Source organism: Chiloscyllium plagiosum, unplaced genomic scaffold, assembly GCF_037043375.1.
Source record: "Chiloscyllium plagiosum isolate Xiang-an unplaced genomic scaffold, Cpla_swu_hap1 HiC_scaffold_22, whole genome shotgun sequence".
NCBI classification, from domain to species: domain Eukaryota; kingdom Metazoa; phylum Chordata; class Chondrichthyes; order Orectolobiformes; family Hemiscylliidae; genus Chiloscyllium; species Chiloscyllium plagiosum.
This window is the reverse complement of record NW_028270160.1, coordinates 18638377-18666361: the sequence shown is the minus strand read 5'-3', so window position 1 is coordinate 18666361 and position 27985 is coordinate 18638377. Positions and strand designations below refer to the sequence as shown.

Genomic DNA, 27985 nt, shown 5'->3' with positions numbered 1-27985 from the left:
CAGGATTTCCAGTCTCCAACCTGCTCTTGTAGCTTGCAGTATTCTTGCATTTGCAAACGGTGACTAGCAGAGTATAGTAAGGATGTATTTAGACCCATATTGTTGTTAATATATTTGGTCCCTGTGTCCAAATCAATGTTTCCAAATTTGCAGACTATACAAAGCTAAGCAGGAACCTGTCCTGTGAGGAAGATGTAAAACCTTTTCTGGAAGATGGCAGATGGAATACAATATGGGAAAATGAGAGGTTACCATTTTGGTAGAAAGAAAAATGTACAGAGTATTTTTTTTTAAATGGAGAGGCTGGAAAGCATACATATACAAAGGTACTTGGGTGTCTCATTGATGAGTCGCTGAAGGTTAACATGGAAATACAACTATCTATTAGGAAGACTAATAGCTTTTACAGCAAACAGGTAAGAGTACAGGAGTTGTGAAGTCTATGTATAGGCACATGGCCAGACTGCATTTTTAAAGTACTGCGTGCAGTTTTGCTTGCCTTACTTAAGGAAAAATAGTATTGCCATAGAGAGTGCAAGAAAGGCTCACTAGACCTGTTTCCAGGTTGATAGGTCTGTCCTATGAAGAGAGATTGGGAAACTGGGCTTGCACTCTCTACAATTTCAAAGAATGAGCGATGATCTCATTAAAATCTACAAAATACTTAAAAGGGATCGATAGGGTTGATGCAAGTAAGATGTTTCCCTCTTGGAAAAAATCTAGATCCAGAGGGAACAATTTATAAAGATTAGGTGGATGCCAATTAAGACTGAAATGAGGAGAATTTTATTTTACTCAGAGGGTGGTGAATCTTTGAAATTCTCTCCCCTAGCAGGCTGTGGAAACTCAGTCTTTGAGTATATTTAAACTAAGGCTGATTATTGTTTGATTATCAATGGTGCAAAGATATATGGGAATGAAGTATGTAAAAGTCAAAATGTTTGATCCATCATCATCACATTAAATAGCTGAGCAGGCTCAACAGGCTGAACAGCCTATTCCTATGTTTCTATTAACATGTCTACTCTAGTTCAGTTTTTGGTCAATGTTACCCCTCAGAATGGTGATAGTGGAGGATTCAGCAATGGCAATCATTATGAATGTGAAGGGGGGGAATGATTAGATTTGTTTTATTGGACTTGGTCATTTTGATTTGGACAAGGACAGTTTCAGTCTCTGAGGAGTCCTGAATAGTGATGAACATTGTGAAACCATTAGCAAACATCCCCATTTCTGACTTTATAATAGTATTGAAGATTCATCTCAACTGTTCTGGCTTTGAGTTTCACACCCGAATCATTGCAGCTAAAATGTTTCTCCCATCCACCCACATGCAGAATTATCAGCTCCATGTCCAACTCATTGAACTTTTTCATAATCTTGAAAGCCTCTTATCTGGTCTTACCCACAACTTCCTCTTTTCTAAGAGTCCTGGCCTGTTCAAAGTATATTTTCTCCACTTAGCTATCACTCTAGTAAATCCATCATGGACCATATCTTGACATCTTTTTAATAATCGAAGTTAAACCTGAATGTCCCTATGAATATGTCTTAAAAAGTTTAGAGATCCGTGTATCTGTATCCCCATGATCCTTAGATGCACGATACCTTCTCAGAACATTCCAGAACAACTTAGTGTGAAGGAACATTTACTGACATGAATCCTAAACTTTACTTTTCTAGGTTGGACTTCTTTTCAACCTTGGACATTGACATTATGAAGGATATACACAACAGAAAAAGACTATTGGCCCAACCAGACCAGTTATGCTCCGATCTAGCCTCTCACATCTTTCCCCATAAATTTTTCACAATGATTTTCTTCACTTTACTCTCATATCCTCATTTCTGAAAAATTATTAATTGTACACAGTACATTAGAAATAATGCATTAAAGTACCTAAAAATAGAAGAGAGAACTAGATTATGGATGCAAAGTGATCACCTTAACTTTTTTTTAATGTAAAACAAAAGTAAAAATTAACACAACACCATTTTATATTCCAAAAGATTTATTTGGAATGCAAGCTTTTGGAGCACTGCTCCTTCCCCAGGTACCTAGCAGGACAGGATCACAGTACATAGAATTTATTCTAAAAGATCAAGTGTCATACAACTGATGCAATGTATTGAACAACTCTAGATTGCTGTTAAGTCTTTAATATCGCTTACAATATGGATGCAGGTTCCTATTGATTAATATGTAAATCCCAGAACTTCTTTCAAGTCGTAGTTTTGACTTGAAAGAAGTTCTGGGCTTTTGAAAAATATGGAGAATTTTCAAAAATTCAATTCAGTTCTTTCCTCTAAGTAGAAAAGCTTCAAAAAAAACAATGCTTGCTTTGATTCAGATTCTAATATATTAATCACTCCAATCAATAGATGGTGGTGGGAGTGATACTAAAACCAGCATTCAGCATTGAGAACGGCTGAAGCTCTTTGATGTCTTTTCATACACACCAGATGACAGAGATTTATCATTAATTTCATTTTTAGAAATGCTAACTCTGAAATGTAGCATTTAGTTTTAGCCAAATTAAAACCAATGTATTTTTATTTGAATTTATTTTTTAAATTGAACTTAAATTCCTCCAGCTGCTATGGTGAAATTTAAACAAGTGTCACTAGAGTATTAACTTCAAATCTCTGCACTACTAACATCTGCTTATATTAGGATCTCATTAAAATTGACACTGATTTTAGGAGACAAATAGTATGATTTTAGTCAAATGCACTTCAGTTTCCATCCATTTCCTTATTGTTGTCACAAAGCTGTTCCTTGGCTCAAGGATACTCTGTCCTTGATTTTTTCAGACGGATATTAAACCAGGCTGGGCTCCAATCAGTCTGGTTTGGTACAGGGATGAAAAGGATTTTGAGAGGCCTTTTGTTTATATGTAAACAGATGAGACTTCAGGCCAAAGTGGTCTTGTTTTAGAAATGACCTCTATAAAGAAAGGGGAGTGGTCAGCTTTCTAGCTGAGCTGAGCAGTTTTTAGTTCAGTCTTGAACTGTTTGGAAGTTCAACAGGGAGCTGTATGGAAACTCTATCTCTCTCTCTTTCTGCCCTTCAACTTCAACCTGTAAACAAGTGTTCCATTTATACTGGTTTTTAAAGGGAGTTTGCTTGTTGGGACTGCTGTGTATATTTGGAATAGCATAATTAAGGCTAGTTTGGATAGACTCGAGTTCTGTAGGGGTTCTTTATTCTGTTCTGTGTTACATTATGTAATTTTGTGAATAAATTTTTGTGTTTTTTAAAATCCAGTACTCAACCTAGCTAACTTAATCCAGGTAATTTTCACTGTACACTTACTGAAATAAATTGCAAATTTAAGGTCTGAGCTGCCTGCTTAAGAATGTTGAGTGGTGTGGCTTAGTCCATAACATTGTACATTCTTCGCCTAAATCAGATTTCACATACTTCAATTCAAAAGGTTTTTTTCATTACTCTGCAGCACCACTTTTCCAGCCTGATCTTCTAATTTACATTATAATGCTTTGAGTTTTTTTATTCATTCACAGGTTGTGGATGTCACTGGTTAGGCCAGCATTTACTGTACATCCCTAATTTCCCAGAGAGCAGTTAAGAGTCAATCAATTGCTGTGGGTCTAGAGTTGTATCTGGACTAGGCCAGGTAAGGATTGCAGTTTCCTTCCCTAAAGGGCAACAGTGAACCAAGTGGGTTTTTCCAACAATTGACAATGGTTTCATTGTCATTAGATCTCTAATTCAAGATATTTATTGAATTCAAATTCCACCATCTGCCTTGGCAGGATTTAAATTTGAGTAACCAGAACATTACCTGGGTGTCTGGATTAATAGTCTAGTGATAACACCACTAGGCCATCACCTCCCCTATAAAACAAGATACCCTTCCATTTGGATTTAATAGAGCACCACAATAGTCTATTAAGTCCTTTGTCATATACTCATTTCATGCAAGTGTAAAAACATTTCTCTTACCTGCATTCTCCCCCTTAAGACAGTGTCCAAACCAATCACCATTTGGAGGTTACCAGTGAACAGAAACTGAACTGGACTACTCATAAGTACTGTGGCTACTAGAGTAGATCAAAGGCTCTGATTCTTGCAGCTAGTAACTCACCAGCTATATCCCTAAAGCCTGCCTACAAGTCAGAAGTGTCATGGAAGACTCCCGCTAAGCGCAACTGCAACATTTGAGAAGCGTGACACCATCCAGAACAAAGCAATTCACTTGACTAGCATTGCCTCCACAAATATCCACTTTCACAACCATCAACGCTCAGTAACAGCAATGTGTACTCTATACAAGAAATTCACTTCAGAAATTCACCAAAGCATCATCCAAATCCATGACTTACACCATTGAAAAGAACAAGGGTAACAGGTACAGAGGAAACCTAAGATTTGCAAGCTCCACTCCACGTCACCTGCTATCCAGACTTGGAAATAGATCACCGTTCCTTCAATGTTGCTGAATCAAAATTCTACACCATCCTCCCTCAGCAGCAGACGTGTATCTACACCAAATGGACTGCAACAGTTCGAGAAGGCAGATCGCCATCTCAAAGTGCAATTGGGGATAGATAATAAATGTTGGCCCAGCCAGCAACACCCATATTCCATGGATGAACAATAAAATACATCAAGCTGTATAACTACAGTTTGACTGTAGTTTCCAGTCCTATTATCCTAAAAGATTAGCAACTTTACACATCAAGTTAAATAGAAAACAAAGAAAATGCAGGGTTTTTTTTAAAACCAAATTCATTCATGAGATGTGGGCATCACTGCCAATCCAGTGGCTAAGTGAACTTAAATTACATGGCTGCCATTGTCAGATTTCAATTCAAAAAATAGGAACAGAAGTCAGCCATTAGGCTCCTCAAGTCTGCTGCACCATTTCAAAAGATCATGGCTGATTGGACTGCAGCCTTCCTCCACCTTCCAGTCTCAATTCCATAACCCTAGATTCTCTTGCAAACCAAAAAGAACTGCCAAAGTTATCCTTGAATTCCTTCCATGATCCATCACTCCTTTAAGTACAGAATTACAAGGTTAACAACTCTCAGATAAAATTCTTTGTCCTCATCTTAAATTGGGAGACTTTTTTTTCCAGAAACAGTGGCCCAAAATTCTAGATTCCTTCTATTTACCGACAGGTGATGGGAACAGGTCTCGGCGTTTCTAATCCAGAAACTCTTTTAACAGAACACTATAAAAGATAGCGTTTGAAACAATACCTCCTGCTCAAACAAAAGATGTGTTTAAGGCTGTTGGAGATCAATTATCTCAGTTCTAGGAGATCACTGCAGGAGCTCTTCAGCACAGATATTTTCAAATCAACTTGTTCAGAAATGTTATTACACACCATTGGATCAGGTACAACTGAACAGAGACCTCCAGACTCAGAGGCAGAAGGGCTCCTCAGGATCGATATTATCAATCAACTTGTTTAGCTGTGTTATTACACACCTCTGGAGCAGGTGAGACTTGAAACTGAGCCTCCTGGCTCAGAGGCAGGGCTCTCCTCACAGTAGATATTTTCTAATCAACTTGTTCACAGAGGTTATAACAAATTTCTGATCCAGGTGGGACTTGAATGTGGGTTTCCTAGCTTAGAGGTAGGGACACTATCACTGTGCCAAAGGAGTAGTCGATCATCAGAGCATTGTCCTGAGCACGACCAAACTCAGTCGATTCAAGGAGTGTCAACTTACCCTTCTCAACAATACAGCACTGGAATTAAGGGGGATGATGTGGTGCAGTGGTAGCATCCCTACCTCAGGATCAGTAGGCCTTAATTCAAAACCCATCTGCTCCAATGGGGTGTAATAACATTTCTGAACAGGTTTATGGGAAAAATATCTACAGCATCAGAACTGGGAATATTCAGTGATGCCTGCAGCTTGCTATTTGTAATTCCACACAAACAGAGTTTAGAGCAATGAGGGGTGATCTTATTGAAACAAAAGATTTGAGGGGGATTGGCAGGGTAGATATTGAGAAGATGGTTTCTACTGGTGGGGAATCTCAAACTACTGATTTAATACTGAATTGCAAAGGAATTGTCTCTCTCCAGAGCAGATAGTCAATATTTGGAATTCTCTACTGGGGATGTGGAGGCTAGATGACTGAAAGTATTTTATAAAGTATGTAGATTTTTGAAATAGCAGTGAACTGACAGCTATGCTAAGCTGGCATTAAAGAAGAGTTGAGGCCTAGAGCAGATCTTGTTCACTGATGGGCAGATTGAGGGGCCAAATGGCCTATTCCTATTTCTCACATTCTGATGTTCTTATTCAGATCCATTTGTAGCAAGACTCTGAGATCAACTGAATTTGTGCAAGTAACATTCACGTCACTCAAGTGCCGGGCAAAAACCAGGACAGAATTTAAATGTTCTCTCTCACAGATTTTCCCATTATTAACATTCCAAGAGTTGTTAATGACCAAAAACTGAACCAGACCAAGCATATAAACTTGGTACAAATGAAATCAGAGATGAAGAATTCTGAAGTAACAACACCGCCTACCCAGTGCTTATTCACCCTCTACAAAGGACAAGTCATAAGCAATGGAGTACTCCTCACTTGCCCACATGAATGCAACTCAAGATATTTGATACTATCCTGGACAAAGCAGCATATTCGACTGACACCCCACCCACCAGTGACACAATGGATGTGTACCTATTTACAAGATGCATCAAAACGCTGACAGCATCTCTGACAACAGATTACCACTTGCAAGTTCCCCTCCAACCCACAAAGCATTCTGACTTGGAACTATAGTGACAATCCTTTATTGTTGCTCGTCAAATGCTGGAATTTCCTCCCGAACAGTACTGAGTGTTTGGACACCCCACTCTGCAGCAGTTCAAGAAGCCCCGTTTAAGGGCTGTTATGGATGGGCAATAAATGCTAGCCCGGCTATTAATGTCCACATACTGTGAACAGCTGCAAAAGGGCTTTAAAATAAATGAAACAGCGTGGCTCGGAAATACCTCAAAATGACAAAGGAATAGCAGGTATTCTACACAATCTCTTATTAGTAACCAACGAGAAAAGTTTCTTTTTCAAACACAGTCTAGGATGCAGCCAAGATCAGAATCAAACTAACAAATTTTATATGCAAGGTAACTTTAAATTGTTATCAAGTTGAAGGTGTGTACTGTACCTTTAAGAGAGAGTGAATGCTGTTCAAATTTAACCAGTTTAAATTATGCCCCAGGATAATAAGACTCAATCAAGTTTGAATTTATTGTTTTGCCAACATTGAATCAATGAGATGATCTGAAATTGGGGACATGAAATGCAGATATTTTGAAAATTGCAGAGAGAGCAACTGCCATCGAGAGATACAAGAAATTAGGAAACAATCAAAAAAGGTACCTTTTCATATGAAACATATTCGCTGTAAAAAAAAACGACGAGCCAGTGAGATCTTCAGCTGGAAGACAACAGACACCAAAGACAACAGTGGGTGTGTGGTTTTGAAATTAAGTTGACACAATCTTAATAAGTGTCTTCTGGAACAGCATATTCTTGTAAAGTTGGAAGCAAATAATAAGCAGTAAAGAGAAAGAGGGCTTAGAGTTGTGATTAGTTGTTGATTGATGTTCACTTCTGGAGTTGAAAAAAATTGATGATATTTTCTTTAAATAGTGGAATTTGGGAGTTTTCTGTCACATATTATAAGAGATTACCACGAGGTGAGTTTTCCTGGGTGTTTGGTTTAATTAACAGAAGGGCTCACTGCTGTGTTGTAACAAAATTAAGTAAATAATTCTGACCTTGGTGGATTTTCTCCTCTTTGTTCATGGCTCAGAGGTTTTCCTTTTCAGATATTTATAAAGTTTCTTTTGAAAGTTACTACTGAACCAGTTTTCAAAATCTTTTCTGACACTGCATTCCAAATCACAAATTACATTTAAAAAAACAGTTCTGGGCCCTGAAGATTACCAAGATCATCAGTAAGTCATACATTGTCATAAGGACAAACTGAGTGGATGGACAGCTAGAACAAAGGGGGGAGAAAAGTGATAGAGAGTTTGTATAGAGTTACTGACACAGAATCACTTGAATACCGTTTACAATTATAGGCAATACCCAGGTTGCAAATGGGTTCTGTTCTTGAGTCCATAAGCAAGTTAGTTTGTACACATCAGAACACCAAGCAGAAAATTATAAAGTAGCCGGCTGCAGGATATGTTTGTATGTTAAATATTTAAAATCATATCCCTGCATGGGATTGTAAATCGGACGCTCGGTAGTCAGAGACCCCCTGTAACTGGATTAATCCAAGGATAAGGCAACTGAGATAGAGGGCATCTTCCTATTTCTAGGCCAGGAGACCCAGGTCCAAGTCCCATCTGTTCTGAATAAGTTGATTAGAAAATATCTCCAGTTACAGAAGAGAAAATCCAGCTCAGGGGAGATTGCAAAGTTTCTCCCACGTCAATCTTTGAGCCATGCATTAACCTGCTTAATCTTAGTGACCCTATAACAATTAGCTCGTGGCTCAGGTAGTAATCCAGAGATTACCACCTTTTTGGTTCTGCTTTTTAATTTAGCTTCTAGCTCGCCGTACTCCCTTAGCAGAACCTGTGCTGTAGTTTAATCTATAATCGGTGGTACCTAAGTGGACCATGACCATTGGATCGTTGTCCTCCCACTCTAAATTCCTCTGCAGCCCAGATGAGATATACCAAACCCAAGCACCAGGCAGGAAACAAGACCTTCGAGATTCTTGATCCTGGTCACAGCGAACACAGTGTCTCTGCCCTTAACTATACTATCCCCAAGTACAACATTTCTCTTCTTTACCCCCACTTGAATGGCTCCCTGCACCACAGTGCTGTGGTCAGTCGGCTCATCCTCCCTGCAGTCCTCATTCCTGTCCACTGAGGGAGCAATACTCTTGAACCTGTTGGACAAGGAAAGGGGCTGAGGCTTCTGCAATTCTACCTCCTGGATCCCTCCACTGCCTCACACACAGCTACACCCTGCCGTTCCTGACCACTGGCCAAATCAGAGTTGACCTCCCCCTCTCCGAGGATGAAAGATCAGCCCTCAGCAGAGGCCTCACCTTCGTCCCCCTACACTCCTGGATTAATGAGTTCAACACGCGGCGAGACATTGAACAATTCTTCCGCCGCCTTCACCTCCACGCCTACTTCTTCAACCAGGATTCTCGCCCACTCTCTGACGATCCCTTTCCCCCTCCAACACACCCCATCCACCTGGACACCCCGTGCTGGCCTCTTATCCCCCCTTGATCTCTTCATAGCCAACTGCTGCCGTGACATTAACTGCCTCAATCTGTCCACCCCTCTCACCCACTCCAACCTCTCATCCTCACAACATGCAGCCCTCCACTCCCTCCGCTCCAACCCCAACCTCACTATCAAACCAGCAGACAAGGAAGGCACGGTGGTAGTTTGGCGCACCGACCTTTACACCGCTGAGGCTAAACGCCAGCTTGCTGACACCTCCTCCTACTGCCCCCTTAACCATGACCCCACCTCCCACCATCAAACCATCATCTCCCAGACCATCCATAACCTCATCACCTCAGGGGATCTCCCATCCACCGCCTCCAACCTCAGTCCCACAACCCCGCATTTCCCGTTTCTACCTCCTGCCCAAAATCCACAAACCTGACTGCCCCGGCCGATCCATCGTCTCAGCCTGCTCCTGCCCCACCGAACTCATCTCGACATATCTCGACACGGTCCTGTCCCCCTTAGTCCAAGGACTCCCCACCTACATTCGGGACACCACCCACACCCTCCACTTCCTCCAAGATTTTCGCTTCCCCGGCCCCCAACGCCTTATCTTCACCATGGACATCCAGTCCCTATACATCTCCATCCCCCATCACGAAGGCCTCAAAGCCCTCCACTTCTTCCTTTCCCGCCGAACCAACCAGTAACCTTCCACTGACACCCTCCTTCGACTGAATGAACTGGTCTTCACTCTGAACAACTTCTCTTTCCAATCCTCCCACTTCCTCCAAACCAAAGGAGTAGCCATGGGCACCCGCATGGGCCCCAGCTATGCCTGCCTCTTCGTCGGATATGTGGAATAGTACATCTTCCGCAGCTACACTGGCACCACCCCCCCCACCTTTTCCTCCGCTACATCGATGACTGTATCGCCACTACCTCATGCTCCCACGAGGAGGTTGAACTGTTCATCCACTTTACTAACACCTTCCACCCCGACCTCAAATTTACCTGGACTGTCTCAGACTCCTCCCTCCCCTTCCTAGACCACTCCATTTTCTAATCTCGGGCGACCGACTCAACACGGACATTTACTATAAACCGACCGACTCCCACAGCTACCTAGATTACACCTCCTCCCACCCTGCCCCCTGTAAAAGCGCCATCCCATATTCCCAATTCCTTCGCCTCCGCCGCATCTGCTCCCAGAAGGACCAATTCCAATACTGAACAACCCAGATGGCCTCCTTCTTCAAAGACCACAATTTCCCCTCAGACGTGGTTGACGATGCCCTCCACCGCATCTCCTCCACTTCCCGCTCCTCCGCCCTTGAACCCCGCCCCTCCCATCGCCACCAGGACAGAACCCCACTGGTCCTCACCTACCACCCCACCAACCTCCAGATACATCGTATCATCCTTCGTCATTTCCGCCACTTCCAAACAGACCCCACCACCAAGGATATATTTCCCTCCCCTATCAGCGTTCCGGAAAGACCACTCCCTCCGCAACTCCCTCATCAGGTCCACACCCCCCACCAACCCAACCTCCACTCCCGGCACCTTCCCCTGCAACCGCAAGAAATGCAAAACTTGCACCCACACCTCCCCCCTCACTTCCCTCCAAGGCCCCAAGGGATCCTTCCATATCCACCACAAATTCACCTGCACCTCCACACACCATTTACTGCATCCGCTGCACCAGATGTGGCCTCCTCTACATTGGGGAGACAGGCCACCGACTTGCGGAACGTTTCAGAGAACACCTCTGGGACACCCGCACCAACCAACCCAACCGCCCCATGGCTGAACACTAACTCCCCCTCCCACTCCGCCAAGGACATGCAGGCCCTTGGCCTCCTCCATCGCCAGACCATGGCAACACGACGCCTGGAGGAAGAGTGCCTCATCTTCCGCCTAGGAACCCTCCAACCACAAGGGATGAATGCAGATTTCTCCAGCTTTCTCATTTCCCCTCCCCCCACCTTATCTCAGTCCCAACCCTCGGACTCAGCACTGCCTTCTTGACCTGCAATCTTCTTCCCGACCTCTCCGCCCCTACCCCCTTTCCGGCCCATCACCCTCACCTTAAGCTCCTTCCACCTATCGCATTCCCAACGCCCCTCCCCCAAGTCCCTCCTCCCTACCTTTTATCTTAGCCTGCTTAGCACACCCTCCTCATTCCTGAAGAAGGGCTTATGCCTTCTCGTCGATTCTCCTGCTCCTTGGATGCTGCCTGACCTGCTGCGCTTTTCCAGCAACACATTTTTCAGCTCTGATCTCCAGTCCTCACTTTCTCCAAATCAGAGTTAGTCAGTCTAATGGGTGTGACTGTCTCCTGAAACACAGCGTCCAGGTAACTCTCCCCCTCCCTGATGTGTAGCAATGTTTGAAGCACAAACTCTACTTCATCAACTCTGAGCCGGAGTTCTTCCAGCAACCAACATCTACGACAGACATGGTCACTGGGAACCACAATGGGGTCCATCTGCTCCCATATCATGCAAAAACAACACATCACCTTACTTTCTTTAATTAGTTGAATTATTTTAGAACTGTTTTTGTACCTCTGCTTATACAAGTTGTAACCAACAAAAAAACTAACCAACAAACAAACAAGTTTCAATTTAAAAGATTCAAATTTAGCAGAACCCTTATCACCCAATCAAAGCCTTCCTATGACATCACTTTCCAGTCTCCCACTCAGATTCAGAAACAGAATCTCTTACCTTCTCAAATTGCTCTACACTCGGCCCCTCTCTCGAAGTGAAGGTCCCAAGTCCACGAGGAATGTTTTTATACCACCTACCTTCCCAAGTTACTCTCCACTTGGCTCCTCTTCTGGACTGGGGTGGACAAGAACAGAAGTCACATGACACCAGATTATAGTTCAACAGGTTTATTTGGAATCACAAGCTTTTGGAGCACTGCTCCTTCGTCAAGTGAATTATAAACCTGTAGTCATGTGACTTCTGACCCTCTTCAAAAAGAAGCTGGGTAAATAATTTTTTGGCAGTAGAACAGGAAATTAGAGAGACAGGCAAAGCATAATTTGATGAAACCCTCCACAAAAGCAAACAATTGCTGTCTTGCATGGGAACATGCTCTGTGAACAACCATCTAGTATTGACTAGTCAGGCTGTGAACCTCAATGCATGTATCACAGTGATGTTTTAGTGGATTAACTTAAATAATTATAGCATCTGTATACAAACTTCCCCGATAACAAAGTAAAATCTGCTCCACTGAAGATTCCATATAAATTATTGTAGGAGTATGCATGATTGCCAAAATTGAGACTACTCTTGCAGTATACATTTATTAACAAAGTAGTATTCAATCAATAAGATATTTTACTTTTAAGGATGATTAGCTTTTTTCAGTCAGTTTCACAAGTCTATTGTTTGAACTTAAATTTCAAAAACTGGGGCATCAGTCTTGCACCTCCTCTGTCCTTCTCGCACTCAGCTGTCTCTTATAAAGTCATAGAGTCAGAGATGTACAGCATGGAAACAGACCCTTCGGTCCAACCCGTCCATGCCGACCAGATATCCCAACCCAATCTAGTCCCACCTGCCAGCACCCGGCCCACATCCCTCCAAACCCTTCCTATTCATATACCCATCCAAATGTCTCTTAAATGTTGTAATTGCACTAGCCTCCACCACTTCCTCTGGCAGCTCATTCCATACACGTACCAACCTCTGAAAACGTTGCTTCATAGGTCTCTTTTATATATTTCCCCTCTCACCCTAAACCTATGCCCCCTAATTTTGGACTCCCCGACCCCAGGGAAAAGACTTTGTCTATTTACCCATCCATGCCCCTCAATTTTGTAAATCTCTATAAAGTCACCCCTCAGCCTCCTATGCTCCAGGGAAAAACAGCCCCAGCCTGTTCAGCCTTTCCCTATAGCTCAAATCCTCCAACTCTGGCAACATCCTTGTAAATCTTTTCTGAACCCTTTCAAGTTTCACACCGTCTTTCCGATAGGAAGGAGACCAGAATTGCATGCAATATTCCAACAGTGGCCTAATCAATATCCTGTACAGCCGCAACATGACCTCCCAACTCCTGTACTCAATACTCTGACCAGTAAAGGAAAGCATACCAATCACCTTCTTCACTATCCTATCTACTTGTGACTCCACTTTCAAGGAGCTATGAACCTGCACTCCAAGGACTCTTTGTTCAGCAACACTCCCTAGGACCTTACCATTAAGTGTCCAAGTCCTGTAAGATTTGCTTTCCCAAAATGCAGCACCTCGCATTTATCTGAATTAAACTTGCATCACAGTGATCAAACTGGACAAGTACTCAAGATATGGTGTGACCAGAGCGCTGTACAGTTTGATCAAAACTTCATAATTTGCCCTCCACCACTTTTCTCTGCACCTTATTATTCTAATGGCTACATTATTTGCTGCTCTGTTGGACATGTTGAGTGTCAAGTCTACTGAGATGCCACACTTTGTAAAATTTCAGTAGTCATTTCAATAACATGCATGGAGTACATGGATTGCCTATTTCTTTTCCTAATATGTAGTTCTATTTATCATCGATATTAAATTTCATGCATTTTTCTGGTCACCTCCTCACTTTGTAATTTCTAAAATGTATCCTCCAATTCAGTCAATTTTTCTACTTTAGCACAAACTGCAAACTTGACAAATAAATGTACACATTACAGAAATAATTGAGTCCACTGATTATGAAAGACAATGCATCTGCCAACTTGGTTCAATGAACTCACAGCTTGACACTGCCCAATGGAAAAAAATGCGCATACTTCTCCATAGTTAGAGACAAAAAAAAAACCTGCAGATGTTGGAATCCAAAAGTAGACAAGCAGGAGGCTGGAAGAACACAGCAAGCCAGGCAGCATCAAGAGATGGAGAAGTCGAAGTTTCAGATGTAACCCTTCTCAGGACTGGGGGTGGGTGTAGGGGGAGCTGCAGATAACGGGGATGGTGGGGGCAGGGTGGTGAAGTGGGGATAGGTGAAGACAGATAGAAGGTATGACCTGGTTGGTCAATGAGAGGAATGAATCCGGTAGGTAGCTGGGAGGAGTGAGACGGAGGGAGGGAGAGGGACTGGGAAGGGGGTCGGGTGAAGGGAAGGGAGATTATTTGAAGTTGCAGAACTCACTAGAGTCCTCCAGGCTGTCGGCTACCCAGGCAGAAGATGAAGTGTTGTTCCTCCAATTTGCAGTATGGTTCATTGTGGCAATGGAGGAGGCCAAGGATGGTCATGTCAGAAAGGGATTGGGAAGGGGAATTAAAGTGGGCAGTGACTAGGAAGTCTGGTAGGCCCCTGCGGGTCCAGCCAAGATGCTCAGCGAACTGTTCCTTAAGTTTACGTTTGGTCTCTCCAATGTAGAGAAGATCACATCAGGAGCACCTGATGAAACAGTCTGCCATTTGTCCATTGTTGCAAATATAATGAAATGCATTAATCAGAAAAAAGACCTTATCGTTAAAGTAGTTGAGAAATAATATGCATTGTATGCCCTCTAAAAACGACATGTGAACAGTGCCCACTGTCAGTCTGAGAAAATACAGGTGCCCACAACTCTGCATTAGTTAGGAATGTAGTGGAATGAAACAGAACATTACCTGGAGGTCGAAAAACTTGCTGTAACGTCTGTAGATGATACTTGATGTGTTATCTGACCAGCTCACTTGAATAACATAAACCTTTAAAAATAAAGAAAAACACTTAAATAAAATGTATTTGCTCCTGTATACAATTCTATGACAGCCTGGAAAGGTAAAAACAATGACTGCAGATGCTGGAAACCAGATTCTGGAGTAGAGTGGTGCTGGAAAAGCACAGCAGTTCAGGCAGCATCCGAGGAGCAGGAAAATTGACGCTTCGGACAAAAGCCCTTCATCAGGATAGCCTGGAAAGGCTGATTCACCGAACATTGCAATTTTGAGTAAAACATCCACCATAGTCCGACTGGACAATTAGGGCTGTTCTCATTAGACAGGGATTACTAGAAGCTGTTTAACCTAAGAGTCTTTGCACCTCAGGTGAGGAAATGGTAGAAGAGGTGTGATTCTTAGTAACCTGAGCCTGAACAGAAACTGATTCCCTGCTGTTGGCATCATTGCATCGCAAACTAGATGTCCAGATTTTCAGTACACAGATTCACTGTTCAGACTTGCTCATAAATGGCAGGACATTTCACTTACCCTCCAACAACAGTAATATCAGCAGAATCAAATTCATTATTTCACCTGAACTGAAAGCAAATAACCGGAGATGCTGAAAATTTGAAATAAAATTTTAAAATGGTGGATATACTCAGCTCCAACAATATCGGTGTAGAATTAAAATTTCTGACAAAGTTCTTTCGTGGGATGCTTGATTGGTGTGTTGTCAGCACTTATTTTCATTTCACTTCAGTTTCAAGTAACTTTCTCTCGCAGTTTTCTACAGTTGGATTTGTTTCTACTTTCTCATTCTTACGAGAGTCAGAGTCATAGGGGTGTACAGCATGGAAACAGACTCTTCGGTCTAACCTGTCCATGCCGACCAGCTATCCCAACCCAATCTAGTCCCATCTGCCAGCACCCGGCCCATATCCCTCCAAACCCTTCCTATTCATATACCCATCCAAATGTCTCTTAAAATGTTGCAATTGTACCAACCTCCACCACATCCTCTGGCAACTCATTCCATACATATACCAACCTCTGCGTGAAAAAGTTGCCCCTTAGGTCTCTTTTATATCTTTCCCCTCTCACCCTAAACCTATGCCCTCTAGTTCTGGACTCCCCAACCCCAGGGAAAAGACTTTGTCTATTTATCCTATCCATGCCCCTCAATTTTGTAAACCTCTATAAGTTCACCCCTCAGCCTCCGACGCTCCTGGGAAAAATAGCCCCAGCCTGTTCAGCCTTTCCCTATAGCTCAAATCCTCCAACCCTGGCAACATCCTTGTAAATCTTTTCTGAACCCTTTCAAGTTTCACAACATCTTTCTGATAGGAAGAAGACCAGAATTGCACACAATATTCCAACAGTGGCCTAACCAATGTCCTGTACAGCCGCAACATGACCTCCCAACTCCTGTACTCAATACTCTGACCAATAAAGGAAAACATACCACTATCCTATCTACCTGCGACTCTACTTTCAAGGAGCTATGAACCTGCACTCCAAGGTCTCTTTGTTCAGCAACACTCCCTCGGTTCCAAACATTAAGTGTATAAGTCCTGCTAAGATTTGCTTTCCCAAAATGCAGCACCTCGCATTTATCTGAATTAAACTCCAACTGCCACTTCTCAGCCCATTGGCCCACCTGGTCCAGATCATGTTGTAATCTGACTGTTCTATTTTTCTTTCTCTTCTGACATTCTCCACTATACACATCAATTCTTTCACAATGAATAGGTAACGAAAATCAATTCAAATAATGCTGCACATCATCTTGACAATCTAACTTCAGATCAACCCATTACTGAACAAACGTTTTATATAAAAAGTGTACGTTAGAAAACATGACATAATTTTCAGTCTCCTGGCAAAGTTCTTCCATTCAAACACTTCGATTTTTTTCCGATTTCCAAACTGGAAAACTATTTTCAAACTCAATTTCAAAACAAATTTCCATCACTAAATTAGCATGCAGATTTCTAGCATTAAATTTGTATGTGCAGCCATGTTATAAGCCCAATAAAAACTGAAAATAATGTGATCACTGAATTATATTTCAACCATAACTTAGCTAATGCACTTGAGACCAGCTGTACCAGAGTGTAACCTGTCATGAATTTGACATTTCCCAGGAATCAGCTGAGTGAACAGAACAAAAAACAAGAACTTAACTAGACAAATAAAAAAATTAATTGCTGTGTTATAGATATTTCATTTGAGGTACATTATAATGTTGAAAATATTGTATAATTTAACTCCAAGGAAAATAAGTGCATAAATGCAATCCTCAAAATAGGTGAATAGGGCTTAAATTGGTAGGGAGATATACCAGCCTGACAGTTGGAAATATGCTAATGTTGGTTAAAGAAGCCATTATTCACAAAGGAGGACTCAAAAGCATGCTTATAAGACTACCTCATTTGAATAGAAAATTATCTTGCAACATACATGCCTTCCAAATAGTAACATGGCTGGAGCCATAGCAGATGGACTGTAGCAGTTCAAGTTGAGTAACAGATCAAGAGAAATTATGGATTGGCAACAAATAGTCTTTCTAGCAGTTTTCACATTCATTGAAAAGAGGTGGCTCAAAACATACAAAATTCACAGAAGTACTGACAATAAGTGCAAAAGACATATTATCCTGTGGTAGGGGTGAACATGGTTGACCATTTAGGACAGAGTAAGAGAAATATCTTCACTCAGGTGGTCATGGCAGCTCAGGTACTGAGTCTGTTCAAGACAGAGGTCAATTAGATTTCTAGATATTTAAGAGACCAGGAATGTAATGAAAGCGTAGAGGATGGAAAATGACTCAACCATAATGTGGTTGAATGGTAGAGTGGGCTCAATTGGCCTAATTCTAGCTATACTTTATGTATCAATGAGTGGAGTCATGGCATGGATACAAAAGAAAAAGAGACATTTTTGCAAATAATACCTCCAGCTATAACCATGATATTGTTATTTTGGTTAAACTCTTGGCATGGAACTCTTATACCTATCATATTATTCAAGCCATTTGGTTTATCGCCAGCACCACCTTATTATTAATTTTTTGCCCACTGATCTCTCTGCCTATAAAATTCTGAGCGTGTATGCTTTTTTCACTTCACCTGAAGAAGGGGCATGCTCCAAAACTTTGAGATTTTAAATAAACCTGTTGGACTATAAACCTGGTGTCATAGGACTTATGACCTTGTCAACTTTTTAAGATAATGGATGTTTGTGTAAATCGTAGTTTGTTCTGCTATAATGTAGATTTCTTCAATGCAAGTTGGTTTTAATGCAATTTAAGAATTTAGACCATTATTTGTAGAACGCAATATTTTCTTACCTGTATTTGCTCTAACAGTATTCTGGCCCCATCTGTTTCAATGGCGCGGCAATTGTGCGATTTTCTTATAATATGAGATTACACAAGAACGGAACTACCGCGTTATATTTTAGAACCAACTGTATCTAAAAATGTATCAATCTCTTTCCTGAATATACTCAGTAATCCAGCTTCCTCAGCCTTCTATGGCAGTGAATTCCACAGGTTGAGCACTCAGTGAAGTAATGTTTCCTCATCTCCATCCTAAAAAATCTAAACTGTATCCTGCAACTGTGAATCCTTTGGTTCTAAATTCCCCAACAGGGGAAACACCTTATCTAGTGTTATCTAGTGTGTCTAGTACAAAACTCTAACTTGGCATTTCAATCAGGTCCTCCTTCTAAACTCTAGTGAATAAGGGTCCACTCAAACCAATCTCTCATCGAACTTTCTTGACATCCTTGGTATCCTTGGTAGACTTTCTTTCATTCTTGTTAATTATCTTAGCTTTATTTTGTACTAAAACCCCATTTATTTTCATTCATATCTCTGCCTTCCATTTTTGCTTCTTGCTTTTTGGTCTTTCAGTTTTATCTTTGTTTGTACATTGTCTCCATGCCACGTTTCAATAAGATCCCCTTCATTCTGATTCCTGAAGAAGGGCTTGTGCCCGAAACGTCGATTCTCCTGCTCCTTTGATGCTGCCTGACCTGCTGCGCTTTTCCAGCAACACATTTTTCATCCTTGGTATCAGCCTAGCAAATCTTCGCTGCATTCCCTTTATAGCAAGTAGATCCTGAGGAGATGAAAACTGCATGTGATATTTCCAGGTATGGCCTCAGCAAGGCCCTATATAACTTCAATAAGACATCCCTACATCTGAATGCAAAACCGGAGACAATGAAGCCAAAATACCAACTGCCTTCTTGATTGCCTGCTCACTTACATTGACTGATGTACAGGGACACCCAGATCCATTTTTACAATGTCTAATTCCCAATATTAACATTTAACTAACGCTTTGTTTTTCACACCAAAGTGTATAATTTCACAATTATCCATGTTATACTGCATCTGCCATGCATTTGCCCACAGAATCAACTTGTCTAGATGGTTTTGAAGCCAACCTTTGTATCCATGTCGCAACACTCAATTTCACCTAATTTTGTGTCATCAGCAAACCTGGGAATATTGCATTTGATTCCAAAATTCAGGTTCTTGACAATTGCAGACAGTTGAGCCTAAGCACTGATCCCTGCAGAACACCACTAATCACTATTTGCCACTCAGAAAAAGACCATTTATTCCCCCACTCTCTGTTTGCACTCTGGCTTACAATTACTAATCCATGTCAGTACAGCAAACTTTGTTTTAACCACACCTTATGAACCGGCACTCTCAATAAACCAGTAAAAATTATGTACCTCAAAGATTGGAAGTTTACCGTATTATTGTGATCTTTGATGTCCTAATAGTCAGTTGAAGGTATGAGTTAAGGCAAAGTTGAATTATTAAAGTGATTCATGCTGTTAAAAAAATTATCTAAGTTTTATTACTTAGTGTGTGTTTTACATTGTTTATATGGACCTCTTGATCAAACAGGACACTCCTGGTCCCATAGTTGCCAGTTAATAAAATGCTTGCTGCATATTATCCCCTATCCGGTGTGCCTTAAACTTTACTAACTAGCCTCTTATTTGGGACATATTAAAAGCCTTCTTGAAAATCAAATACAGCATATATACTGGTATTCTTTTATCTTTTCTAATTCCATAGTCAAAAATATTCCAGAAAATTAGTTAAGAATGAATTCCTTTTCATAAATCCATGCCAACTTTAATGCTTTCCAAGTGAGCTGTTATCACTTTTCTTTTACAAACAAATGGACACTAGCATTTTCCCCTACTACTGATGTTAGGCTAACTAGTCTGTAATTCCATATTTTCCTCCTTGTTTAACAGCAGGATTACATTTGCACCACACCCATCTGTAGGAACTACTACAGAATTTTGAAAGAGGACATAAATGTATTCAATACTTCCAGGTCCTCTCCAACATGTACATTATTAAATCTTGATGAGTTGTCAGCCTTTAACTCCATTAATTTATTTAGCAGGTTCTTTTTAAAACTAAATATGGAGTTTCTTCAAACCCTCTCTCACTGGACATTTGATTCCCCAAAATCTATAGGTCTCCTAATCTTTTTCTTTTAAATTAATTCATTAAACAAGAGTGTAGCTGGCTAGCACTTCATTTACTGCTCATCCCTAATCCCTAAAGAACATTAGTGAACCAGATGGGTTTTCCTGACAAAAACAATGGATTCATTGTCTCATTAGACTCTTAATTTCAAATTATTTTTAATAATGAATTCAAATTTCACCATCTGCCATGGCAGGATTTGAACACAGGCCCCCTGAACATTACCTGGGTCTCTGGATTAACAATTCAATTACCATTGAGCCACTGCCTCACCTACATTTGTTTCTCATTCATCATTTTCTTTTCATAATTTATAGAAGCTTTTACAATTTTTTTAATGTTTCCTACAAGTTTCTTCTCATACACTATTTTTACCTTCTTGATCTATCATTTTTTCCTTGTTTGCTAAATTCTAAACTGTTTCCAGTCCTCAAGTTGCAGCTTTTTCTGACAATTTTGTATCTTCTTTTACGTCTCTTCTAGATAAAGTCAGCACAACATCATGCTTAACTCATTGGTCTAAAATACGCATCATGTATATATTCTAAGAAATCCTCCTCAACAATACAATTGCTAATTTGGCTTCCTCAATCTGTGTATAGATTAAAGTCACTTATGGCTACATTTGTACTGTTACTGCATGCATCATTATTCTCCTGTTTAACACCTTTCCTTAAATCTCCGCTACTATTTCAGTATGTATAGAGACTCCTTACCTACATTTTCTGCCCCTTGGTATTTATCTCCATTCATATTTATTACTTAGCATGATTTTCTAAGCCAATATCCTTCCTCACTACTTACTGATTGACTTCTTTACTAATGGTGCTACTCCACCTCCTTTTCCCATTTGTGTGTCCATGCCAAATATTGAATACCTATCCAGTTCCCATTCTTGGTCACCCTGCAACTAGGTCTCCATAATTCTAATTATATATCCATTTATGCTATAACACATCTATGTTGTTGGGAATGTTCCACACATTAAGACACAGTTCCTTTAGACTTTCATTCATTCTAGTTAATTATCTTAGCTTTATTTTGTACTAAAACCCCATTTATTTTCACCCATATCTCTGCCTTCCATTTTTGCTTCTTGCTTTTTGGTCTTTCAGTTTTATCTTTGTTTGTACATTCTGGCTCCATGCCACGTTTCAATAAAATCCCCTTCATTCTTCTAAACTCTAAAGAATAAAATCCTAATTGGTTTAGTTGTTCTTGGTAAGTCAACCCCTTCATCCCCAGTGAATCTCTTTTGAACAGCCTCCAATGCCAGTATTTCCTTTATTAAACACAGGGACCTAAACAGTACACAGTACAATAGTTACAGCCTCATCAATACCTGTAAAGTTGTAACAAGACTACCCTGTTTTAAAACTCCAAATCCCTAGTAATAATGGCTAAAGTTCCAGTTGCCTTCTTAATTACTTGCTGCACCTACAAGCTAACTTTGGTTCAAACACAAGATCCAGATTCCCATACATTGCATCTTTTGTAATCTTCCTCCATCTAAAGGGTCAGGGAATGAGATTGTTTAGTCAAAAGTTAAGGCAGAAATTGCAACAATGAAGTCTGATCTATGTTTTGACTGTTGGAAGGCCTCATTAAATATTTGCCTAAATTTTTTTGACCATGCCAAATTCTCTTATAACAGTAAGTAGTTAAGGTCACTTCAGGGTAAAGTGCAACTGAAAGGTGCACCTGCAGATAAGGCTAGGAGTTACAAAATAGGAGAAAGACATACTAAAGGCTTATATACATCTAGCATTCCTAAAAAAAACAAATGAGCTGCCATCCCAAAAACAGAACTAGCATCTGCTTAATGACTGAAGTTTAGTTCCTCAATATTTAAGGACACTTGACATTTTGGAAGGTGTAGTGATTGGAACAAGGTTGGCCAGGTGGATCCCATTGAGTACGAGATCCCTGATTGGGGCTTTAATCTAGGCCAATCAGGAAACCCTGGCTGACAGATATAAATAGGAGTCTATCCCTACCCTCCCCTTCACTGTTTTGATCACACAGCACTGCCCACCCGGGTGTTTTCCTATCTTCCTGGTGGTGGAAATTGAATAAAGATTGGTGCACTTTGTGTCTTCCAATGTGTCTCACACCTGCACACACACACACCATGGGTGCTGGGGATAAAATAAGCACTACCATTTAGGTGGTAGTGTGGGGGTTAAATAAAAGAAAAAAAAACAGGAGATTTATGTTAGAAAAGAAAAATGGAGGCAAGCCTGAAGGGCAGTGTTTGTCACTAAAAAAAAAAGAAAAAAAAGAGAATAAAAGAAAAAATAAATAAATAGGAGTCTAAGAGGGTCTCCTCACTCCGAGCTAACTGGTCACAGTCCATGTACTCTGCTCGTGTAAATAAAGGGTGACTTAGTGACAGAATACCTGCCTCTGTATAGTTATTTCAGAAGGGTAGGGAGATAGAAGATGGAAGTCCAACTCATTAAGAATGTCAACATTTGTACAAAGGAGGGGGATAACCTTTGGAGACCAAGATGTAAAAAACCATCTGGGGAGAGATTAGAAATAGTAAAAACAATGAGTTACTTATAACTGATAGTTACTTGTAGGAGTGACAGCCCTCCATGCAGTAACAACAGTGAAAGACAGAGTACAGGATAAGAAATAATGGAAGCTTGTGAAAGGTACTGCAATAATAATTAATGATTTCAGTCTACATATAGATTGGATGAATCAGATTGACAATAGCGGTCAGTAACAGCTCAGAACTTTGGTCAGATTTTACAAACTGGCTAAGAAGCACAAACAAAAAAGGGCAAATTAAATTTTTAAAAACATCTTGGAAAGCACCAGTGCTCAGTAGCAGCAGTGTGTACTATCTACAAGATGCACTACAGACATTCACCAAGGATCCTTAGATAGAACCTTCCAAACCCTTCCATCTAAAAGGTCAAGGGCAGCAGGTACTTGGGAACAGCACCACCTGCAAGTTCCCCTCCAAGCCACTCACCACCCTAACTTGGAAATATACCACCATCCTTCATCAGTTGTTGTGTCAAAATTCCAAGAACAAAACCATCATCCAAAATCAACCAGAGATGTTATTGATAGTATTGAATCAAATGGTCAACTCCAGCTAAGTCATAAAACATAGATCAGCACAGTACAGACCCTTCGGTCCTCAACGTTGTGCCGACCTTTTATCCTACTCTAAGATCAAACTAACCTGCATACCCTTCTTTTTACTATCATCCGTGTGCCTATCAAAGAGTCACTTACATGTCCCAATGTATCTGACTACTACCACTGCTGGCAGTGTATTCCATGCACCCACCACTGTGTAAAGAACTGACCTCTGACTTCTCCCCTCAACCTTCCTCCAATCACCTTAAAATTATGCCCTCTTGTGATAGTCTGAGGGCATATTCTGACTATTCACTCTATAATGTGTTCACTGTGGTGAGATTAGTTTAATTTGGGACACTCCGAATTACCACATATAAATCACACTATCTTTCTTGTGGGGAATACGGACAGCATAATGATTGCAGTTAAATAAACGCAAACTAGGAATAGGTAATTTGGCCCTTCCAGCCTGTTCTGCCATTCAATATGATCATGGCTGATCTTCTATCTCAATGCCATATTCCAGCTTACTCCACATGCCATTAATGATGTTAAAATATAAAACTTTATCAAGCTCTTGAATAAATTCAATAACTTGGCCTCCACATCCTTCTGTGGTAGAGAATTCTGCAATTCACAATGTTTTGAATTAAGGAAATTTTCCTCATCTCTACCCTAAGTAGTCTACCCCATCCTGAGACTGTGTCAGCTGGTTCTAAACTCTCCAACCAAAAGTAACATCTTCCTGCTTTTAGTCTGTCCAGCCATGTTCAAATTTTATATACATTTCAATCAGAACTTCACCTTTCCAAACTCTTGTGAATGCAGGCGCAGTCAAACCAATCTCTTCTCAGTGGACATTTCTGCCATTCCAGTACCAGCCTAGAGGACACCTGTTGCACTCCCTCTCAATGGCATGCATGTCCTTTGGAGGTATACGGTCAAAACTGCAGACAATACTCCTTGTGCAGTTTCAACAAGGTTCTGCATAATTGTAGTAAGGAATCTCTACTGAATTCAAATCCTCTTACAATGAAGTTCAATATACCATTTACCTTCCTAATTGCATGTTGCACATCCCTATCTACGTACATTGACTAGTACAAGGAGACAAGTGCATCCACACTTTCCAATATATCATTTAAATACTACACTTCTGGTTTTTTTACACCGAAGTGTACAACTTCACATTTAGCTCATTTGCCAATGTGTTTGCCATCTCACTCAACTTGTCTAAATTGCCTTACGTCCTTCTCACATCTTTCAATCCCACCCAGTTTTGTTATCAACAAACTAAGAAATGTTGGATTGGTTCCTTCATCCAGAACTTTTGTATGATTAGTTGGGATGCAAGCACTGATCCCTGCACTACATCACTAGTCACTGCCTGTCACTAGGGGAAAAGACCCATTTATTCCCATGCTATTTTCTGTCTGTCAATCAAATCTCGATCCATACCAACATATTACCCCTATCCCCATGTGCTTTCATTTTCCCCACTAACTTCTGAAGCTTTTGACAAGGTCCATCAAGAAAATTTAAATACTCCAATGGTGGACTTTGCCCAATCTCATTAATGCATTCCAAATTACAAGGTGGCATTGGCTGCAGGGTAGGAAGTGTTTAGGTTCTGTGCCCAATGCTTCTGTTCCAACTCAGGCCACATTTTTCTGTTTTTTTTGTTTTGTTTTTTAATTTCTCTTTTGTATCAAAGTTCACCTTTTCTTCTTTTCTGTGGCTGTGGAGGAGGAAGGCATTTCCGATGGCAGCAGCATGATGCATTCAGATATCCAGTCCTTGTGGCCATAGTGGCTGCAGCTTTATTGAAGGCTTCATCGTTGGTGGATCTGGTCCAGTCCTCCTGGCAGCAGTGCAGCAGTTTCTGAAGTGGTTACAGCAGTGGTGGCATAGTGGTTCCAGTTTGTTCTTCATGGCTTTGGCAGCAAATACATCAGTGTCAGTGATTGGTGGGTCTGGTCTGTCCCTCTTTGGTATGGTAGTAATACAGTGGCTTCTGTATCAGCGGTGTCGGCTGCAATATAATGGCATTGTGGTGGATCCTGTCTGGAAATCCTTGCTTTGGCAGAATCCTGTAGCCACTCCATATACCCAGAGTGCCTTGGAGGCACGCAAAGATGAAATTCGTCCTAACTTTGTCTCAACTATTTCTTTATATAATTTCTGTAATTAAAACAACACCAAATTGTGGTGACTTGAATTTGAAAATACAGTGAGATATATAAGTGATAATAAATTGCTTCTATTCTAAATGCTTGTTATCTTATAATCGGTTCTAACATTTTCCTCCACTATTGATGTTCAGCTAACTGGTTAGTAACTGTTTTCTTTTCTCCCTCCATTTTTGACAGTCTCCAATCTGTGAGAAACTACTCTAGTCTAGATAATTTTGGAAATGATCATCAAATGTATTCAATACTTCCAAGAGCACCACCTTTCGTATTCTGGGATGTAGCTTATTAGGGGAGAAAGTGAGGGCTGCAGATGCTGGAGCTCAGACCTGAAGAAGGGCTTATGCCCGAAACGTCGATTCTCCTGTTCCTTTGATGATGCCTGACCTGCTGCGCTTTTCCAGCAACATATTTTCAGGTGTAGATTATTAGGACCCTGCTGATTGGTTAGCCTTTAACACCATTTTCTTTCTCATGTGGATTTACTTCAATTGCATACACTCCCTGGATCCTTGGTTCCCTAATATTTTTGGTAGGTTATCTGTGCATTCTTTTGTGAAGGCAGAACCAAAGTTAAGAGTCCAATTCTGCCATTTTTATTTGTTCCTATTATAATTTCCCCACTTCTGACTATAAGGGTCCTTCATTAATCTTTACTAATCTTTTTTCTTTTCAAAGCTTTTACAATAAGTCTTTATGTTTCTGCAATTTTACACTCATACAATATTTGCCCCCAATTTATCCAACCCCTCTTTGACTGAATTCTATGATCCCAATCATCAGGATTGCTACTTTTCCTGGCAATTTTGTATGTCTCCTCTTTGGATCTAATACCCAATTTCTTTTGTAAGCCATGATGAGACACCTTTCCACTTATTTTTGTGCCAGACAGGAATGAACAATTTGTTGTAAACACACATATTCTTTAAATATACATAAATGATCTAGAAGAGGGCACTGTTGGTATGATCAGCAAGTTTGCAGATGACACAAAGATTGGTGGAGTAGCAGAAAGCATAAGGGACTGTCAGAGAATACAGGAGGATATAGATAGACTGGAGAGTTGGGCGGAAAAGTTGCAGCTGGCTTTCAATCCAGACAAACGTGAGGTGATGCATTTAGGCAAGTCTAATTCTAGAGCGAATTATACAATGAATGGAAGAGTCTTGGGAAAAGTTGATGGGCAGAGAAATCTGGGAGTGCATGTCTATTGTACCCTGAAAGTTGCTGCACAGGTGGATAGATTGGTCAAGAAGGCATATAGGAGGAGAAAGTGAGGTCTGCAGATGCTGGAGATCAAAGTTGAAACTTTATTGCTGGAACAGCACAGCAGGTCAGGCAGCATCCAGGGAAGAGGAGATTCGACGTTTCGGGCACAGGCCCTTCTTCAGGAATGAGACAGGCCGCCTACTTGCGGAGCGATTCAGAGAGCACCTCTGGGCCACCTGGACGAACCAACCCAACCACCCTGTAGCACAGCATTTCAACTCCCCCTCCCACTCCACCGAGGATATGCAGGTCATTGGACTCATCCACCGCCAAACCACAACAACGCGACGGTCGGAGGAGGAGCGTCTTATCTTCCGACTGGGAACCCTCCAACCACAGGGGATGAACTTGGACTTCACCAGTTTCTTCATCCCCCCTCCCCCCACCTTGTCTCAGCCGAATCCCTCCAGCCCGGCACCGCCTTCCTGACCTGCAGTCTTCTTCTTGACCTCTCCGCCTCCATCCTACTCCGACCTATCACCCTCACCTTGACCTCTTTCCACCTATCACATTTCCAACGCCCCTCCTCCAAGTCCCTCCTCCCTACCTTTTATCTTCTCCTGCTGAACACTCTCTGCTCATTCCTGAAGAAGGGCCTGTGCCCGAAACGTCGAATCTCCTGTTCCCTGGATGCTGCCTGACCTGCTGTGCTGTTCCAGCAATAAAGTTTCAACCAAGAAGGCATATAGTATGCTTGCCTTTATTGGACGGGGTATTGAGTATAAGAGCTGTCAAGTTATGTTAAAATTGTACAAGACATTGGTTTGGCCGCATTTAGAATATTGTGTACAGTTCTGGTCGCCACATTATCAAAAGGATGTGGACGCTTTGGAGAGGGTGCAGAGAAGGTTTACGAGGATGTTGCCTGGTATGCAGGGTGCTAGCTATGAAGAGAGGTTGAGTAGGTTAGGTTTATTTTCACTATAAAAAAGGAGATTGAGGGGGGACCTGATTGAGGTTTACAAAATCATGAAGGGTACAGACAGGGTGGATAGAGACAAGCTTTTTCCCAGGGTGAAGGATTCAATA

The 27985-nt window shown here is 41.2% G+C and overlaps 1 protein-coding gene across 2 annotated transcripts in view; it reads right to left on the bottom strand.

Moving 5' to 3' along the window:
- Nucleotides 1-27985, bottom strand: part of sh3pxd2aa (SH3 and PX domains 2Aa) — a 322784-nt gene that overhangs the window by 253864 nt on the left and 40935 nt on the right. For both annotated transcript variants that reach the window (XM_043712866.2, XM_087998826.1), the window contains exon 2: nucleotides 14831-14911. In XM_043712866.2, the coding sequence (XP_043568801.2) occupies nucleotides 14831-14911 (81 nt within the window). The remainder of the gene's footprint in view (nucleotides 1-14830; nucleotides 14912-27985) is intronic.